Source organism: Rhinoderma darwinii, chromosome 8 (assembly GCF_050947455.1).
Source record: "Rhinoderma darwinii isolate aRhiDar2 chromosome 8, aRhiDar2.hap1, whole genome shotgun sequence".
Lineage (NCBI taxonomy): Eukaryota > Metazoa > Chordata > Amphibia > Anura > Rhinodermatidae > Rhinoderma > Rhinoderma darwinii.
The window spans coordinates 103,545,566-103,565,636 of NC_134694.1; the positions used below are offsets into that span (position 1 = coordinate 103,545,566).

General features: G+C 47.5%; 1 protein-coding gene across 1 annotated transcript; it reads left to right on the forward strand.

Moving 5' to 3' along the window:
- The first annotated feature begins 10,598 nt into the window (after nt 1-10,598).
- C8H19orf33 (chromosome 8 C19orf33 homolog) lies at nt 10,599-16,577 on the forward strand. Its single transcript, XM_075836059.1, has 4 exons — nt 10,599-10,770; nt 14,176-14,273; nt 14,383-14,454; nt 16,368-16,577. Exons 2-4 carry the CDS (start codon nt 14,178-14,180, stop codon nt 16,473-16,475), a joined length of 276 nt encoding a protein of 91 aa, XP_075692174.1. The 5' UTR covers nt 10,599-10,770; nt 14,176-14,177; the 3' UTR covers nt 16,476-16,577.
- The last annotated feature ends 3,494 nt before the right edge of the window (nt 16,578-20,071 follow it).

Below are 20,071 nucleotides of genomic sequence, written 5' to 3' on the forward strand. Positions count from 1 at the left end.
TGCATAAATACAAAAATGGTCATAACTTGGCCAAAAATGCTCGTTTTTTAAAAATAAAAACGTTACTGTAATCTACATTGCAGCGCCGATCTGCTGCAATAGCAGATAGGGGTTGCAAAATCTGGTGACAGAGCCTCTTTAAGCGTGCACGCCACCACTCCATACAACTCTGTGGGAGGTACAGATGCAGCAGTGCGCGTTTTAACACATTGACATTTTTCTAATGTAAAGTGGCGGCCATTTTTGCAAAAGTCGCAACTGGATGCAATGCCATATTGGTAGTCATTTTTTAATTAGCTTCTCAGCAATGTACTATAACCTGTCAATTTATTAATAACAGTATAAGGTGACAAAGTGACAGATTAATGTCTGTCATGAGAAACTACTGAAAAAATTATACCGAATATGGTGGCATTTCCTTCAGTCAGGTCAGCCCAAAAAGAAATAAAATTTTAAATGAATCTCCAGGCAAAAACTATAAATCCAGCCTACCCCACCCGAAAGTGTAGCTTGCCTACTGCTCTGTGAGGGCTATACGGAAAGTGATTCAGTATAACTTGTAATTTATTGATATAAACCTCTGATAATTCTGGGCTTAGGAGTCCAGTGGGCGGTCCTACTAAGTAATTGACCGCTATCTATGTATGCACACTTATATAGGGACGGCTGTCAATTATCAAGTAGGATCGCCCACTGGACTCGTAAACCCAGAATAAGTCGCTGTTTAGATCAATAAATTACAAGTCATACTGAATATTTTTCCACAAATCTATATATATATATCAATCTGCTCAGCGTCTCCTGCTGATATTCAATGTATGAGGCTCCCTTTAAAGGGTATATTCAACTTTAAACACCCCTTTACAGCTTATATAATGTACACAGAGTTGTGTAATTTTGTACATACATTGCATTATTTCTTAATCCTGAGTTAGGCCGGACTCACACGAACATGTTCGGTCCGTAATATACGGTCCGTATGTCGGCCACATTTCCCGGACCGAACACACTGCAGGGAGCCGGGCACCTATCTTCATAGTTCTCTATGACGCTGGGTGTCACTGCCTCTCCACGGAACCACTGTCCCTTACTGAAAACATGATTACAGTACAGGACAGTTTTCCCGCAGCGAGGCAGGGACACCTAGCGTCATAGATAATTATGGCGCTAGGAGCCCGGCTCCCTGCAGTGTGTTCGGTCCGGGAAATGCGGTCGACATACGGACCGTATATCACGGACTGAACACGCTCGTGAATCCGGCCTTAGTCTGTATAGTCAAGTGCTGTATTCATACTACTGTATTTTTGCAGCCTCAATTTATCCGCATTTTTGCGGATAAATTGTGGACCCATTCTTTTTTATAAATTCTTTTATTTTCATTTTGTTATTTTATATCACAAAGCGTTTACAGTATACACAACATAGTGCGAAAATGGCAGTGCAAAACATTTAACAGGTCACAGATTAGCTATCAACATCACATAAGTGCATGGGGTCACCTGAGAGTACCATGTCGCTGGAAGCAAATAAATAAGGAATCTCCGATATGCACCCTGAACCCGCAGCCGTGCATGGTATTCCAGTAGCGAGCATGAGAACATGAAAAGGAGGAGAGAGAAGCAGAGACAGTAAGAAGGAGAGGAAAAACGGAGAGGAAAAAAGGTGGAGGGGGTGGGGGGGGGGGGGAGCTGACCTGACACACCGGGTCTAGGTGTGAATTCACACGGCCATGATGGTCTTATATTCCGTGGTTGTTTGGAATCGGATCCATTCACGCCATGTTTTTAGGAAGGAGGCATGGGTCCCCTTCATTGATGCCGTGAGGTCCGCAATTCTCATGATCTCCTGAATCTTGCCGAACCACATGCCCACTGTCGGGGGACAGGACTTTCTCCAAAGTGCAGGAACACACGCCCTAGCCGCGTTCACGCATCTATACGTAGACAGGGGGATCTCACACAAATGGAGCAGGAAGAGGCCCGGGGATCGCGGGAGGGGGAAATCCGTAAATTTTGAGGAAATGCGCCACACCTCGGACCAGATCCCAGTCAGGAGTGGGCAGTCCCAGAAAATATGCATGATTGTACCCACATGGTCCCCACATCTCCAACATAATGGCGAGGCCGCCGGGATCATTGCATGCAATCTGGAAGGCACCCTATACCAACGGGACAGAATCTTGAACCCTGCCTCCTGAAATCTACTGGCCATTGAGGACTTATGCGTCATGGTGAACAGGCGTTCCTGTTGTTCGAGGGTGAATGTCTCGCCCAAGTCCCTCTCCCAGCTATGCAAGTAATGGGGTGGGGGCAAATTGGAGGGTGAAATCAAGAGCATATAGAGTCTGGACAACGAGTGACGAACCGTGCCCTTGCCAGTACATAGGAGTTCAAACGGGGAGCAGTCTTGTAGCTGCGCTCCAGGATGGTCTAATGACGACAGGAAATGTCGCAACTGGGTAACCTGCCATGCCGAGAAAGGGACCGGGTCCGACAGAGACCGTAGTTGAGCGCTCGACATCCACCTCCCATCCCGCTTGAAATGTACTTCCTGTCCCTTACCCGCCCTCAACCATACTTGAAATGGGCCACTATGCAGTCCCGGTGGAAAGGCAGGATTGCCTAAGATCGGAAATAGCGGGGAGGGAGACGGCGAGAACTCCGCCCGTGGAAACACCCGTGCTGCGACTGCAAGGGTGGGACCTATTGTCGGGTGTGTCCGTGCGACCACAGGAACACGTCTGCCCAGCCAAGGTAGTGCCTGCAGGGGGATTGTCAGAAAAGCCTGTTCCATTGATACCCATTCTCTCATCCCGCCGTGTCGGAACCAGTCTAAGATTTGTGCCAAGTGGGAGGCGTGATGGTAGGAGACAAAGTCAGGTAGACCAATGCCCCCCTCCCTCTTTACACGAAAAAGCAAGGATCGGGCGATACGTGCCGGTTTCCCTGCCCATATGAATTTGTGCACAAGGGACAGCAGGGATTGAAAGAACGGGCGCGGGATATGTATCGGTAGGGCCTGTAAGAGATACAGAATCCGTGGTAAAATGTTCATTTTAAAAATCGCACACCTTCCAAACCAGGTAAAGGTGCCCGACGTCCAGGAATCCAGGTCAGTCTTTATACGTTGAAGAAGCAAGGGTGGACCCATTCTTTTCTATGAGTCCAGATGACACATGGATGCACAACAAAGGCTTTTTCTGGTCCGACGGACAGCAACGGACCCGTGGTTTTGCGAATCGCAAAACCAATACTGTCGTGTGTATGAGGCCTTAAGGCCATTTTACACTGGGCAATTATCGGGCAGACAAGCATTCATAGAACACTTGTTGCCGATAATTGCCCTGCGTAAACAGGGCAGCAATCAGCAGATGAACGAGCAAACGCTCATCCATCAGCTGATCGTATCATTTTAAAAAAGTTAGATATTATCGTTGTCGGAAGCACATGTTCCTGTGTAAACATGGAGATGCGTTGCCTGCCGATAAGATAATAATGTATGGGGACGAGCGATCGGAGTAATGACCACTCGTCCCCATCCATAGCTCCATGTGACAGGAGCAAACGAGCGCCGATCAACGATGTCTTGTTGATCGGTGCCTATCTGCTAGCCTTTGGTGAATCAGCATCTCTTTTTTCAGACTAGGGCTCTGTTCACATCTTCGTTGGAGACTCCATTGAAAACCAGATTCTCCCTTCCAGATTCCGTCACGTTTGACAGAAAAAATAATGCAGCACTGACACAATGACAGAACCCAACTGACCCTATTATAAGTCAACGGGGTCTGCCGGGACGCGTCACAGACCCCACTTTCCCATGACGGAACAGAAAAAAGAAGAGGCCGTACTGAAAGAAGAAAAAAGGAATAAGGGAAGGCCTCCATGACTAAAATAGATGGGAGGGACACAGAGTTGGCTGGCCTATGAGAGGAAAGGGGGGGGGGACAGCAGGAGGGCTTGAGTGAGAAGGGGTGGGGATTGAAGGGGATGTACCTGTTTCCTGTTTGTGCTCTCCCTCTCTTCGCCAGGACACAGAAGCAGGAACATGTTTGTTACCCCTGCTGCGTCTGATGAGGAGGCTATGGAGCTGTTGCGGGCCGCGGCAGCCTCTCAGGGTCCTGGATGGCTCGGAGCACGAGTGGCGACGCTGCTGCAGGGACAATCGGGCGCTCCGGTCCAGGAGCGAGCAGAGTCGGCTGGAGCAAGCGGGGAGCGCTCTGTCATGCCGGTGGTCGCGGGGCTGCTGGAGCAGGCCGAGGTACAGGACCGGCGTACCAGGGGGTCGGGCAGGAGAAGAGGAGAGCCCGTTTCCCCCATGACTCAGGCCAGGGCTGGCACTCTCGGCGTGACGCGCAGCACGAGGCGCTCGCGCCCGCCCGCAAGGCTGAGTCCTGAAGACATCCCGCGGGCGCGGCGGCGCAAGAGGAGCCCATCAGTGGACCCTGCAGGCCAGACCCCAGGGCGGCCTGCTGCTGCTCTTTCGTCTGGTCCTGGGAGGAATCCCAAAACGCGGCAGCGCCCGGCGGCAGCGGCGAGGAGGACGCGGCCTTCACTTCCGGTCACATCCTCTCCTTCTTCAGCACGTGGCGGAAGGGCAACGGCGACCCTGCATGGTGATGTGCCAGCCAGAGGGTCGGCTCATGGTGTCGTCGAGGTGGAAACGACCAGAGGTCGCAGGATGAGGTCGGTGGTTGGAGTGCCAGGGACGGAACAGCTTGGAGCTGGTTCAGCGGGACGGATGAGGCATGAACTGGACCTCGGCCAATTGGATGATGCGATGTCACCCCCCCTTTACTCAGACGAAAATCGGAATTCCCCGTGCACACATTGCCAATGCGGACAGCGCCAGAGGGAGTCCGGAGCATTGGAGGACGGTGAGCGGCGGGCCTCTCCACGTGGACATGGGGGTCCGGCTGACGGGTTCACAGCCCCTGGGCAGCCTGGTGAGTTGACACCTACGTTACCATTTCCAGCTTTATTGATGTCGGGTATCGGTGTAGAGGGTGTCGAGGCGGTGGGCGTCGCGGCGGAGTCGGGGGTCCCGTCGCTACAGGCGGGTGCGGGGGATAGTTTGGCGGAGTTAGTGGGATGTTTAAAAGTGTTAGTGGGGCGGCTAGGTGGTTCCCCTTCCCAAGAATCGTCAGGTGTGGCGCCGGCCGCGGTGTGGGGGGGCAGTGTTGGAAGCGCTCCGGTTCGTCAAAACGGTGGGGGGTTGAATGCCGGGGCAGCGGTGGCAGTGGCGGCGGCAGTTCAAACAGACTCGCCAAAGGAGGTTGATAGGGTGCGTCTTGATGATCGTGCGCGCGGGGAGGTTTATGTTTGTTATGAGGGCCCGTTAGGGGCGCATTTAAAGCAGGAGGTAAAGGAAAGGATTTGGAAGGACGAGTATGTGGAGATTTTTTCCTTGCTTCCGCTGGAGAAGTTTAATTTAGATAAAGTGAAGCGGGATGAAACAAAAAAGGATGAGGAAGAAAAGAGACGGTACAGGTTGATTCCAAAAACGTTCGTCAATTGGATGCAGGCTTTTGCAATTTTGGCGAGCGTTATTGGGGAAAAGGCGCCAGATAATTGTTCCGGCTTGTTTTGTTATTTGGATGCGGTGGGGGAGGCGCATCGGGTTTATGGGGGCCAGGCCTGGCTTCGTTACGATGAGCAGTTTCGGCAGAGGAAAGCGGTGCGGCCGAATATACGGTGGGACCATAAGGACATAGCCTTATGGTTGAAAGTGACGGCACTTTATAAGCAGGGGCAGTCCTTTCCCGGGAGCGGGAATGCAGCAGGAACTTCCGGCGGGGGTAGTCAGGCCTCAGGTTCAAAATTTGGGACGTGTTGGCAGTTCAATGAGGGGCAGTGCAAATTTGGAGCGACGTGTAAATTCAAGCATGCGTGTTCACATTGCAGCGGGCAGTCACATGGAGCGTCTAAATGTTTTAAGAAGGGTAAACGACAAGGGGGAGCCAGCGGTGCGTCTGGTTATGGGGGAGACTCCGGTGAAACTCATAAAGATGGCCCCCTTTCTAAGTAGGTACCCCAATAAGGAGGGGGCGCGGTTGATTAGTTTAGGTTTTGGTTACGGTTTCGTTATTCCGCCCCCTTTGCATGAGGTCCCTTTCACGCAGCGCAACCTTAAGTCGGCATATCAGCATGCGGGGGTAGTCTCGGAAAAAATCCGGAAGGAGATTGATCTGGGCAGAATGGCGGGCCCCTTTAGCACGATCCCAGTTCCAGGTTTGGTGGTGTCACCGTTAGGGGTGGTTCCAAAACGAGAAGGTAACAAATTCCGGCTTATTCAGCATTTGTCCTTCCCGAAGGGGGCGTCGGTTAACGATGGCATTGACCAGGATCTCTGTTCTGTGGTCTACACGTCGTTTGATGCGGCGGTAGCGTTGGTACGTGGTTACGGAAGAGGGGCTCTGATGGCAAAAACTGATATTCAAGCGGCGTTTCGTTTGTTGCCGGTTCATCCGGACAGCCAGAGGTTGTTGGGATGTTATTGGGAAGGGGATTATTACATTGATCGATGCCTTCCCATGGGTTGTTCGTTGTCGTGCGCGTACTTTGAGGTGTTTAGTTCTTTTTTGGAATGGGTAGTCAGGGAGGTCGCGGGGGTGGAATCAGTTATTCACTATCTCGACGATTTTTTGTGCGTTGGCCCGTCGTGTTCGGGGGTTTGCGCAAATTTGTTGGAGACGGTCAATTGGGTGTCAAGGGAGTTCGGTGTACCCTTGGCTGTGGAAAAAACTGAGGGTCCGGTGACGACCATTTGTTTTTTGGGAATTACTATCGACTCCGTAGCAATGGAGTGCAGATTGCCGGAGGATAAGTTGGGGGATTTGCGGTTGGTAGTGGAGCGAGCGTGTCGGATTAGGAAAATTACGCTACGTGAATTGCAGTCCTTATTGGGGAAGTTGAATTTTGCCTGCCGCATCATGCCGATGGGCAGAGTTTTTTGTCGGCGGTTGGCAGCGGCGACGGCGGGGGTTCGGGAACCCCATCATTTCATTCGTCTGGCTGCAGAGCACAGGGAAGATTTACAGGTCTGGCTCCATTTTCTGGCACAGTATAATGGGCGCTCTCTTTGGATGTCCCGGGCGTTAGATAGCTTCGATTTGGAATTGTTCACTGACGCGTCGGGGGCGGTGGAGTTCGGGGCGTTCTTTAAAGGTCAATGGTGCGCGGGAAAATGGCCGGTTGCATGGGTGGAGGCGGGACTGACGCGTAACTTGGCCCTACTCGAACTGTTTCCCATCGTGGTGGCGGTCACCATTTGGGGAGACAGGTTCCGGGACAAAAAAGTGCGTTTTCATTGCGACAATTTGGGGGTGGTGATGGCTATAAATAATACTTCGGCGTCGTCCCCTCCAGTGGTTCGCTTGTTGCGTCAGTTGGTGCTTTCCTGTTTGAGTTTAAATGCATGGGTGGTGGCGGTGCATGTTCCCGGGGTAGAGAATTGTATTGCTGATGCGCTTTCTCGCTCGCAGTGGGATCGTTTCCGGCAGCTGGTCCCGGACGCGGAGTTAACAGGGGTGGACTGTCCCAGTCATCTGTGGGAGCTGGTATCCAGGCGGCAGGTGCATTGATTAAACGTTCACTGGCCAGTGCGACGTGGTCGTCGTATGCGGCTGGATGGAGGCAATGGGAGGAGTGGGTGAGATCTTTGGGAGATGTGTGCTCGGATCATGATAGGATGGTGGCCTTGCTGTTTTGGTTGGGGGATGCGTTCGCCCGGGGTTGCACGGTCGCTAAGGTTAATCGCTTCGTGGCGGCCATTGCTTTCGGTTGTAAGTTACGGGGGTTGGCAGATATCACGAAGCGGTTTTTGGTGGGCCAGGCATTGAAAGGGCTGAGACGGGGTGTAGTGGTGAGGGATAAGAGGCGTCCCGTGTCATTTCAATTGTTGTGTTCCCTGGAGGTGGTGGTGCGGCAGGTGTGTCGTTCAGAGTATGAGAGCAAGCTTTTCCGGTTGGCTTTTGCGTTAGCCTTTTTTGGTGCTTTTCGGGTAGGGGAATTGGTTTCCCCCAGTTCGGTGAGAGCGGGGGGCTTGTTGCAGGATAATGTCGATTTGTATGAAGACAGGGTGGAGATAGTGTTGCGAAGGTCCAAAACGGACCAAGGAGGGGCAGGACGTCGAGTGGTTTTGCTGGCGGTCCCAAAGAATCCGGTTTGTCCAGTGTTGTGTGTCAAGGAGTACTTGGCGGGTTTAGATCTCTCAGACGGGCCGTTGCTGCGGCACGAGGATGGCTCGTTTCTGTCGCGGTATCAGTTTATTTCGGTTTTCAGAAAGTGTCTGGTGGCTAGCGGGGTGCAGGCAGAGCAATACTCGTCTCATTCTTTCCGTATAGGGGCAGCGACGGAGGCGGTGAGATGGGGTTTAGATGATGCAGGCGTGCAGCGGATAGGGCGTTGGGAGTCGGCGCGTTTCCGTTCTTATGTGCGCTTGAACATGTTGTGATATCTTGATGTATAGCATGTTCCGGGTGCGTGCGTTTCCGCCTGAGTATTAATGGTACGCGGCAGCAAGAGGTGGTGCGTGTATGTTCTTCATTTGTTTTGCAGGCCGTGACTCATGCATGGTGTGGATTATGGGACATTCTTTTGTGTACTGGGGTGCCCTTCGCGCGGATGTACGGCCGGACGGTCGACAGCTCAGGATTCCGCGGGACGCGGCGGTTGTGAGGTGGATGGGTATACGGGGAATGACATGGAACAGGGTATTGCCCGAGTTTCACAATTTTGTACTGCTTGACAGGGCGCCGGAGGTACTGGTGTTGCATGTGGGAGGCAACGATTTGGGTATACGCCCTTTCCGGGAGTTGGTACGGGACGTCAAGCATGATTTGCTCTGCTTATGGGCAACTTATCCTAAATTGGTGACGGTGTGGTCTGAGATGGTCCCTAGGAAGAACTGGCGGATGGCCCGTTCTGTGGGAAAAATTAACAAGGCTCGCATTAAGGCTAATAGGGCCATATCGAGCTTCGTGACGCGTAATGGTGGGGTTGCGGTGCGCCACTGGGATCTGGAGGCTGGGACAGGCAGCTACTGGAGAGAGGACGGTGTGCACCTCAATGAGGTGGGGATGGATATGTGGAGTCTGGCTTTGACCGATGGAATTGAGCGAGCGGTGGGAGTGTGGAGGAGCTCGCAGGCGTGAGGTGGTCAAGGCCTGTTTCGCTTTGGCGGGGGGGAGTCCTTGAAGTAGGTCGTAAAAAGTGGTGGGGGGGAATGCATCACGGGATGCACCCCCAATTTGTCGGCTTCTTAGGGTGTTACCCCTTTTGAAAGCTGGGTTATATATATTTATATATATATGGTGGTCATCTGCAAAAAGGTAATTTGGTGCTCCTGGGCCGGGTTACGGCTGGGGGTAAGGTATTTGTGGGCAGATGGCCAAAATTAAGTATCGGTGGCTTCAAGGACTTGCCCCTGTCATTCTGGTTGGTTTATAATGTTATGACCCTGATAGGGTTGCAGTGGGTTATTTGTTGTTATGATGTATCCCCTTTTTTGGGGATTCAAAAATTATGGTATTTAAAGTTATTGTTATTTAAATAATAAACGGCTGCTGTGGCCATTAAAATCCAACTCTGTTTCAGTGTCTGCTTTGGGAGGGTAGATTTACATAAGGGGAGAAGCGACTCGACTTATTTGAGTCATGGAATTCACAACGCAGATGGGATCCTCAGCCTAACACATGTGCACCTCAGTTGTATTTTGCTAGTGTACAGGACAGACCATGTGGCCAGCAAGGAATGTGCAGTCTATATACGCAGCTTGAAGTCTTAGGGTATGATCACACGGCAACACCTATTACGTCTGAAATTACGGAGCTGTTTCCAGGAGAAAACAGCTCCTGAATTTCAAACGTTTTGACAAGTGCACCCGTTTTTCGCGGCGTCTTTTACGGGCGTAATTGGAGCTGGTTTTCATTGGAGTCAATGAAAAACGGCTCCAATTACGTCCCAAGAAGTGACATGCACTTCTTTGAGGGGGCGTCTTTTTACTCGCCGTCTTTTGACGGCGGCGCGTAAAAAAAAAGCCTGTCTGCACAGAACACCGTAAGACCCATTGAATTCAATGGGCAGATGTTTGCAGACAATTTGGAGCCGTTTTTTCGGGCGTAATGCAAGGCGTAAAACGCCTGAAGTATGTCCATAAATAGGGCGTGTGAACATACACATCTTACACCGGCCAATTTTTGCCGATGCAACGAGCGCCGAACAACGAGACAGCTCGTTGATCGGCGCCCGTTTGCTCCTGACACAAGGAGCTATGTATGGGGACCAGTGCTCGTTACTCCGATCGCTCGACCCGATATGTACATTATCATGTCAGCAGCACGTCTCCGTTTACACAGGGAGATGTTCTGCCGACAATGATAACACTACAATTTTTTCAACGGATACGATCAGCATTCTGTGAACGCTCATTTGCCCGATAATTGGCCAGTGTAAAAGGGCCTTTATGATTCCCCAGCACCAGATAATTCAGGGTTCCCTCCAGTAAGAATATTTAGCCTGGCTGCTCGTGTTCAGCCTTGCACAATACTTGGTCTGTAACGTGATATATTTAGCCAGGCTGGATGCCGCCTCAGGCTCAGGGGTGTATTCTCCATCATGTCCCCTCCTCCAGCTGCAGGGATAAAGGCTCAGCATTCAAGACACACCTAGCTCTGTGTAGTCAATACAACAGCTGCCTTACCTAATCCCACTACTCAGAGAATTTTCGACCTTACCGGACCCAGAACCAGGCACAAAACAGACTCGTGTGCAGGTAAGAGAAGCCTCATTGTATGCACCACATCTGATCAGTCCTGGGGAAGGGTCTAGGAAGCTGAGATATGAGGCGCTGGTTACTGCAGTTGATTTAGCCTTTGTTCCTGTCTCTTTTGTGATGAAAAGACGTATGGGAGGGGATGCCACAACGGATGACAAATTATGACAATGTATACATATTTTTACAGCAGATGATAATTATAATTATGATTTTATCAGTTGAGTAGACTAGCGGTTCCTATGACGTGTAGATAACATTGTGGTATTTGGTTAATTTCTCTCCCTGGCTAAAATAGCTATTTTGCAGTGTAAGGCTATGTTCACACACTTAGCAAAAAATGTCTGAAAATACTGAGCTGTTTTCAAGGGAAACCAGCTCCTGATTTTCAGACGTTTTTTTAAGCCACTTGCGTTTTTTACGGACGTTTTTGGAGCTGTTTTTCTATAGAGTCAATGAAAAACAGCTCAAAAAGTGACATGCACTTCTTTTTTGCAGGCGTTTTTTTTAATGTGGCTGTTTTTCAAAACGGCCGCGCAAAAAAAACGCCCCATTGGAATAGAATGCCGTATTTCCCATTTAAATCAATGGGTAGATGTTTGGAGGCATTCTGCTTCCGATTTTTAGGCCGTTTACGGCCCGAAAATAAGCCGTGTGCACATACCCTTCAAGTGAATTGCAACTTTTAACACCTTGTATTTTTTTTAGACGCAACGTAATGTGCTGATTCATTTCTTAACATATCTTTACTTTATTTACCTGACACAGATACAAATCTAATGCAGGACATAGTCAAATAATAAAATGCCTGATGCAATATATACGCAGTATGCAATAAGCTCCCCCTAGTGGTGGCTGCAGGCATCCAGGATTTTATAATTTAACTCTACCGCTAGGAAGGGGATTTAGAGCTCTGTACAGAAAAACAGACCTCCAAATGTTATAAAGAGGTATTGAGAAATTAATCAGCCCCAAATTTTGAACCAATTTAGATAAAACAGAAAAGAAAATGGTGTTGAAGGGTGGACATTCAAGGATCAAAATGTTGTAAACATTTTCATACGTGATCACAGGGTTTCTTCTGTGTTAAAGGGACAAGTCTAAATGTGGCCATATACAATCTTGACATCCGGACCTGCTGATTTTGGCAGGATCTGTGCACAGGCAAAAAAGCTAAAAGATGGTCATACACAATAATGTTATCCAGACCTGCCGATTATGGCAAGATTGGCCAACCATCTGAATTGTAAGTAGATCCCTGACTCTTCCTCCGTCAGCAGATGCCAGGGGAGAGAAGAATCAGGCAGCTGGATTTCAACATGCCGATCCTTTTGTTCTCAGGGGAGATAAGCCGCTCCCAGATGGGCTTACTTCCCCCTTCCCATTCAGAATACATGCATGTTTGGCTGAGCCGAGTATGCATTCGCATAAGGGGGGGGGGAGAACCCTGCCAAACAGAATCACATATCTTAATTTCCTGGACCCCTGTGAGATAAGAAAAATTAAGACCTTTCCTTCTTTCCAGAAACAGCGCCACTCTTGCCTATTGGGTGTGACTAATATTGTAGCGACTGTAACGTTCTCAAACCTGAACTATGAATGTAGTTTTAATGAGTGATACATTTAACATGTCGGTTCTTAGTAGGATCGCAGCCTATCAAAGATAATGCCTCCCAAATAACCATATGATCCTTATGAAGATGACGTAATCCATAGGCTAGAACAACATGGTATCAACAACAGTGATACATCACAGGAGAATGGAAAACCGCATGCTCCCCTGGGTGATAGGCGTTGCTAGAGTAGGGGCTGACGGCTATGTATGTGTATGGCTGGTGTAACGCAAGTCTTGATAATAACAGGGTGGCTTATGTCTGTAGGGCACTCCTTAGTTCAGACTTTGACAAATCAATTCATCATTGAATTTTACCTGTGAAACATGGGTGTGTGTGTGTAGTACAGATGTTTTAGAGGCATGTATGAGGCTCAGGCTGGTGCTAGATATCTTCTGCAGCCACACCGCTTAGCAGGCTGCAATCGGAGTTGTGGCTCAAAGAAATGCATTAAGTTCACAATGTAAAGGGGCTAAGCCAACCCGGCAATCATCTGATCGCCAGGTCCGGCTTCTGGCTACATGGTCGTCACTCAAATGTATAGCCGTCCATGTAATACATGGTGAGGTCGGGTCCGACAGAGTGGGAGCTGCTGTTACTCAGCGCCTCTCCACCCAGGCCTATAGAAAGAGAGTCAACCAATGTTGATTACAAACGTGAACTTAAGGGTATGGTCGCACGCTTAATAAAAAAAATTCAAGGGAAAACAGCTCCTGATTTTCAGCCGTTTTTTAAGCAACTCCCGTTTTTCTCAGCGTTTTCTACGGCCGTTTTTCTATTGAGTCAATAGAAAAACGGCCGAAAATAAGCCGTGTGAACATACCCTAACAATGGAGCAGATTTACAAATACTGTCTAAGTTTTAGTCAGTGTAAATTTAGATAAGGCAGTCAGAAAATGCGAAAAATGTATCAAAATGGTGCGTGCTGTATGAAAAATTTGGCGCAACTTGATAGACATGCTAGACTTTCTCTTCCTTATACCCCCTATTAGTTGGCTTAGTTTACGCAATTTTTTTGTGCCATTATTGTCCCAGTGTCTCATTTTAAGCCACACCTATTTTGATAGACCACACCCTTTCCCAATAAGCTACGCCCCCTTGTTGCACATGTCGAAAAAAGTTTCTAAAACAGTTCATAAATGTGGCGCAAGGCATGTACGCTAAAATTCTGGCTCAATTTGACTAGTAAATCTGCCCCCATTATGTGTTAATGTGATGTTTAAACAGAAATAAATTTCCATCTAGAAAAATTGTCTTAAAAAAAAACCCAACAATACAAATACACATATTCTTTAAAAACTATATAAAAATATATAGGTATTACTATAATTATATACGCTAGCTATATTTATGTGTGTGTGTGTGTGTATATATATATATATATATATATATATACACACACAGGTATTTTTCGGTTATGTTATAGTTTTTTATTTCAATGAACACAAACTTTTTTTAGGGTAATTTTTCCTAAACGTAAAGGATTTATATGAGATACCCTAACTGATGTAGATATACATAGGGCATGTTCACACAGGCTATTTTCGGGCCGCAAACGGCCTGAAAAACCGGGGGCAGAACGCCTCCAAACATCTGCCCATTTATTTCAATGGGAAATACAGCGTTCTGTTCCAACAGGCAGTTTTTTTACAACGGCCACGGAAATAAACACCCGCGAAAAAGAAGTGCATGTCACTTCTTGAGCCGTTTTCCATTGACTATAGAAAAACAGCTTGTGAACATACCCTTACAATCAAAATGTAGTGATGTTCTAAATATAATCTTTTATTAGCAATGGACCCAAAGAAACTCGAGGAAGCTAAAAAGCATGGACATGGTGATGTGAAACACGGCGATAAGCATGGAGGAGGGCACTGTAAAGGGCCCAAGGTACAGCAATTTATAGATTGAAACATAATTATAGCAAAGTATATATATATATATATATATATATACACATCAATAAAGTGCAATACTCTAAGACTTCATGTCTTCACAGGGTGAGCACGGCCATTCCAGCAACTCCAGTGATTCCAGCAGCTCCAGTGGAAGTGACTGTGAAAAAGGAAAGGTAAGAGGGCACTCAGCGGGAGATTGGTTAATGCAATGAGGCCGTCAGTAGACAACCATAATACCGCCACATTGCAGACATAAGACTCGAAACCCCCCAGGACTCTACTGAAACTTGAACTTCGATCACTGTAGGGCCATTTGGTTTAGCAGAACGGTGGGAATCCTGGTTTTTTGGCTGTATGAAACCAGCCTAGGCCTCCTTTACAAACGATTTTATTTATTTTTTCGCTTTCAAGTATTTTTGGTGGCGTTTTCTTTCAATTTGTTACATTTGTTTTTCAATTCCTATATAAAATAAAAACGGCAGAAAAAATGACATAGCGAGAGAATGCTGCGCTTAAAAAACAAAAACAAAACAGTACTTACCCGAATAATGCAACTATACACCAGAAAAACATTGAAAATAAAAAGGCAATGTCCGTAGTGCGTTTTATATTTAACTATAGACTTTCACGTAACATCTGGTTGCAAAGAAAAAAAACGCAGGAAAGACAGCTGTATGTGAAACCACCCCGAGGCCGGCTTTCAGCATGAATCTCATCGGACATTTTCATATATGTCAGAAAAAAGGGCATAGCTTTAACTTTGTTTTTTTTAAGGAGGTCTAAAATTCTGCGATTTACTATATATTTTTATAGCAGTCAGTGACCCATTTTCCTGATACACAGCTCCAAATTCCCTGTATAGACACGGGGGTCCTAGAAGCTGTACCCCACTGATCAGCAAGTGATTGCATATCATAGTGACATGACCTCACTCCTTCTGATGGGAAAGCCAGATCTATTAAATGGTTAATGATTATTGGTATTCTCCGTTCTATCGTTCCACCATGGGCTCTACACTATTCCCCTGTCCAAGCCACTGCATTTACTTACAGCCAGACAACCGGCCTGCCTGGCTACTGCAAGGACGTGGACATTGACCAGTTTCTGCAATATTGTTCATGAATCACATCTTAATGGAAAAAAACGAAATCAGATTAAGAACTTGGAATCAACAAGACGTCAGCAGTCCTAATGCGGAAGATACTCTGCACGTTATCGAGTCGTAATAGTCCAAAGGCTTTAGCTTGACAGAAGGTCTTAAAGGAACAATAAGGGTATGTGCACACACACTAATTACGTCCGTAATTGACGGACGTATTTCGGCCGCAAGTACCGGACCGAACACAGTGCAGGGAGCCGGGCTCCTAGCATCATACTTATGTACGACGCTAGGAGTCCCTGCCTCTCTGCAGGACAACTGTCCCGTACTGTAATCATGTTTTCAGTACGGGACAGTTGTCCTGCAGAGAGGCAGGGACTCCTAGCGTCGTACATAAGTATGATGCTAGGAGCCCGGCTCCCTGCACTGTGTTCGGTCCGGTACTTGCGCCCGAAATACGTCCGTCAATTACGGACGTAATTAGTGTGTGTGCACATACACTAAACCTAAAGTTTCTATCTGCTCTAGATTTGCTGTGAAGTTCATTGCAGTCTATTGTTCCCTGTTATCAGCCATTTCAAACAGAAGTATTCTGCAATGACTTTAATGAGGGGTAGTAGGGAAAAAACCCTCTCCCCATGACCCCCAACTTTATCTAATAGATCTCCAGTTCGGAGAACCTCCAGAAATGGCTACATAAAAGTAAAAACCTCTTTGAGATGACCACCCAAAATTGCATTAAATGGTCTAGAGAGGGGTCCAATCAAAGAAATTGGCCAAGTATATAATAGAACTAAAAATCTGTCAGATGAAATATGGAGTGGTTAAAAGGATGGTCTTTGGTAAGGGTTTCACCACCTATTAATTTTTATTTAAAAAAAATAATAGTAAAATTAGTTCTAAGTACTGCCACCTACAGGCCACTGTCCACATAGCACTATAATATCAGATAAGCAAAGGTCCTAAATGGATGTTCCCCCTCTGTAGGCACACGGAGCAGGACATGAGCACAAGAAGAAGGAAAAGAAGGTGCATAAGGAGAAAAAACCAAAAGATAAGAAGGATAAAAAAGAAAAATCTGAGAAGAAACATTAATGAAATATTTTATGTTTTCTCCCTTCCTCAAAATCACTATCAATCCAAAAGCACTGAGGCTGTTATGTTTGATGTGTTAATAAAGGAATCCCTACGCTTAAACTCATTGCATATTATACTTCCTATATACAGATATGATATACTATATAATGCAGTCATTTCTGGATTGACAGATTGAAACTACGGCCGTATGATGTTACCCTTAGGGCGGATTTACACGAGCGTGTGCGTTTTGCGCACGCAAAGAACGCGGCGTTTTGCGTGCGCTAAAGGCACTTAACAGCTCTGTGTGTCATGATCATATGGTGCGCTGCTGCGTGCTTTTTGCGCAGCCGCCATCATTATGACACTCCGTTTGGATGTAAAAGCACGTGGTGCTTTTCTGTTTACAGTCAGTGTTACTGCTGTTGCGCGAATAACGCGCGTCCCACGGAAGTGCTTCCGTGTGGCGCGCGTGATTTTCACGCACCCATTGACTTCAATGGGTGCGTGATGCCCGAAAAACGCCGAAGTATAGAACCTGTCGTGAGTTTTACGCATCGGACTCACGCTGCGCAAAAATCATGGACAGTCTGCACTGCCCCATAGACTTGCATAGGTCCGTCCGACCCGCGTGTAAATCACGTGGGTTGCACGGACGTAAATCACGTTCGTGTAAATCCGCCCTTAGGCCTTATTCAGACGAACATTTTAAACGTCCGTGGGACGGCTGTTGAAATAGCGGCCGTCCCACGGACCTATGTAATTCAATGTGGCCGCTCACACAGCCGTTGTTTCAACGAACCGTGTGAAGGGTCCGTGGGGAAATAGGACATGTCCTATCTTTTCACGCATCCCTCCATAGACTCATTTATGGGGGATGCGTGACATTGCGTCCCGCAGCGCTGAGCACGGATGCACCTCGGACGTGAAAAACTGCAGTTTTTCACGTCCGAGATGCGCCACGCACGTTTGAATAAGGCCTTAGGAACATCATCGTAAAAGCTGCACAGCGTATCCGACCTGGAACCCGCCACACCTTCCGTCCGAAAAAGCACACTACACTACGCAAAGCAGCGCTGGGGTAAAAAAAATAAAAATACCATAATTACCCCCTCTTGCTTCTCTGCACACAGTCCGGTCTCCTATGATGACGTTGCAGGCCATGTCACATGGGATCAAACGTCATCCCAGGAGGCCGGACTGCAGGAAGGAGAGCGTTCTGGGTAAGTAGGATTTATTTTTTTCCTCAGTTGCGATTTTTGAGGTGGAATCGCTTTTATTCCACCGCAAAAGTTGCAACACTTGGCTTTCTGTTGCGGGTTTTGCATCCCCATTGAATAAAATGGGGAGAACCCGCAACAGAAAAATCAACTAAAACGCAACATAAATGGACAAGTTGCGGGTATAATTTCCGCACCGCAGGTCAATTTATTACCATTTACGATGCGTTTTTTTTTTCCCCCCCACAGTGTGGGCATGAGATTTACTAAATCTCATTCACTTTGCTTCTACAGTAAATGCTGCAGAATTTCCACACGGAATTCCATTGTGAAAATTCTGCAGCGTTTATGCCACATGGGAAACCGGCCATAGGCCCCATGCACAAGACCATAATTTTGATCCGCAATTACGGATCAAAATACTGATACCGTACCGTTCTCCCATGCTTTATAATGCGGACCACTGCCCGCGGCCATCCATGCCCGTAATCACAGACCATTCAAATGAAACGGTGACCATGTAATATGTAGCTATAACAAACAGGGGACCCCCTCCCCACCTCTATGTAGACAACCACACCAACAAGTGCTCTGTTTTGAGAATTTCTGGCAGCGCCGTAGTGATGTGGCTTTCTACAGCACCTCCAGTAAGTGAGGCCGTACCTTAAGAGAAGCAACTAGCACTTTATGGGTAGGATCACACATGGCGTAAACACTGCAGATTTTCCGCATTGGATTTCACTGTGGAAAATTCACAGCATAATACAGTAGCAGCAGAGTGGATGAGATTTCAACAAATATCACCACACAGCGGAAAAAAAAAACCACACAAATTGACCTGCGGTGCGTTTTGTTTTTTTCAGCTACAGCAGGTCAATTTATCCTGCGGAATCGCTGCTCTCGTGTTGCGGGTTTTCCACATTGAATTCAACGGTGTGCTTAAACCAGCAGCAAAGCGGTGTGTGTTGCAACGTTTGTGGTGGAATTGCAGCGATTCATCCGCAAAATCGCAAGAAAAATAAGTTATACTTACCCTGAATTCCCTGCTTTTTCTCCAGTACGGCCTCCTGGGATTACGTTTCATCCCATGTGACCGCTGCAGCCAATCACAGGCTGTAGCAGTCACATGGCCTCCAATTTAATTTTAGGAGACCGGACTACACACAGAAGAGGGACGCAGTAAGTACAAACGTGTTTGGTTTTTTTTCAACGCTACTTTTCGCATTTTGCCTGAAAAACCGAACTACAATGTGGAACGGTATTTCAGATGACATTCCTTGTAGGGTTCAGGACGGAAATGCCGTGCAGCTTGACGCAGCATTACGCGCCCTGAACACGCTGTGTGTATTTCTACCCTTCAGGGAACCTTTTACTAGCATTTCACCCCTCACTGGCCGCTGCTGTCAAAGGTTCATTGCGGTTATCCCCTTCTAAACTCCTCCTCTGTCCGTGAATAACGGTCTGCAAAAATTTCACCCCTTTTATGGTAAAAATCTGGCAGTCTCGTTCGTTCCTCTTCTTATGCCCACGCACCAACGAAAACTCGCCTGCCCTGAATGCCGAAAACTCATCTGAGATCGCGAACATGCGTCCGTCAGGTATGGTCCAACAACCTTCCCTGCTTCATCCAGGCCTCGAATCTAGTTACTGCACATGGGCCGCCATGGTGTCCTGTTGCCCGCATGCACCAGGTCATCAATGCGCAAGCGCGGGATTTCATATGTGCTGAGGAGAGGAGCGGTCAATCAAAAGAAAGGAGGCGGGGTTAACTCAGAAAGGCTCGAGGAATGAAGATCTGACTCTTATGCTCATTAGCATACAGCACAGGAAAACGAAAAAACAATCCTAAAAGGCACAGAGCCAAAGAAGAGAATTATAGGCTACGTAGAAATGATTTTTCACCCACTTCCACCAGGTAATGCTGGGGACAGGTTCCCTTTAAATGTAATTTTCTTCCAGCCAGTATATTTCCCAAGGGCACTTGTTTGAAGTCTCTGTACCTTTCTGCTGTATCTCCCTGAGGATTAACAACAATCTTTCCACAGCACTTCACATGAGAAACCTGAACTCCGTAACAACTAGAAATACAAGCCATGTACGCCGAATGGTTGCTATTGTGAAGGAGGGTTTATTTGCTTATATTCTCTGTATTAAATTACATTATGAATTCTCAAGCAGGATGCCAAATTACAAAGATATTTATTCTCCATTATTTTAATGACCTTTCTTCTACATAGTTCTGCTCAAGTCTCAAAGAAATGTGTTATGTGTTTATCGTGTGGCCTTCATGCATCCATGGCTAGTGGGTTGGCTGAACACTCAGACATATAGTGCAACTATTTGTCGTTATCGCAACAAACTTGTAATTGAGTTTGGCAATAAACCCCCAGAGGA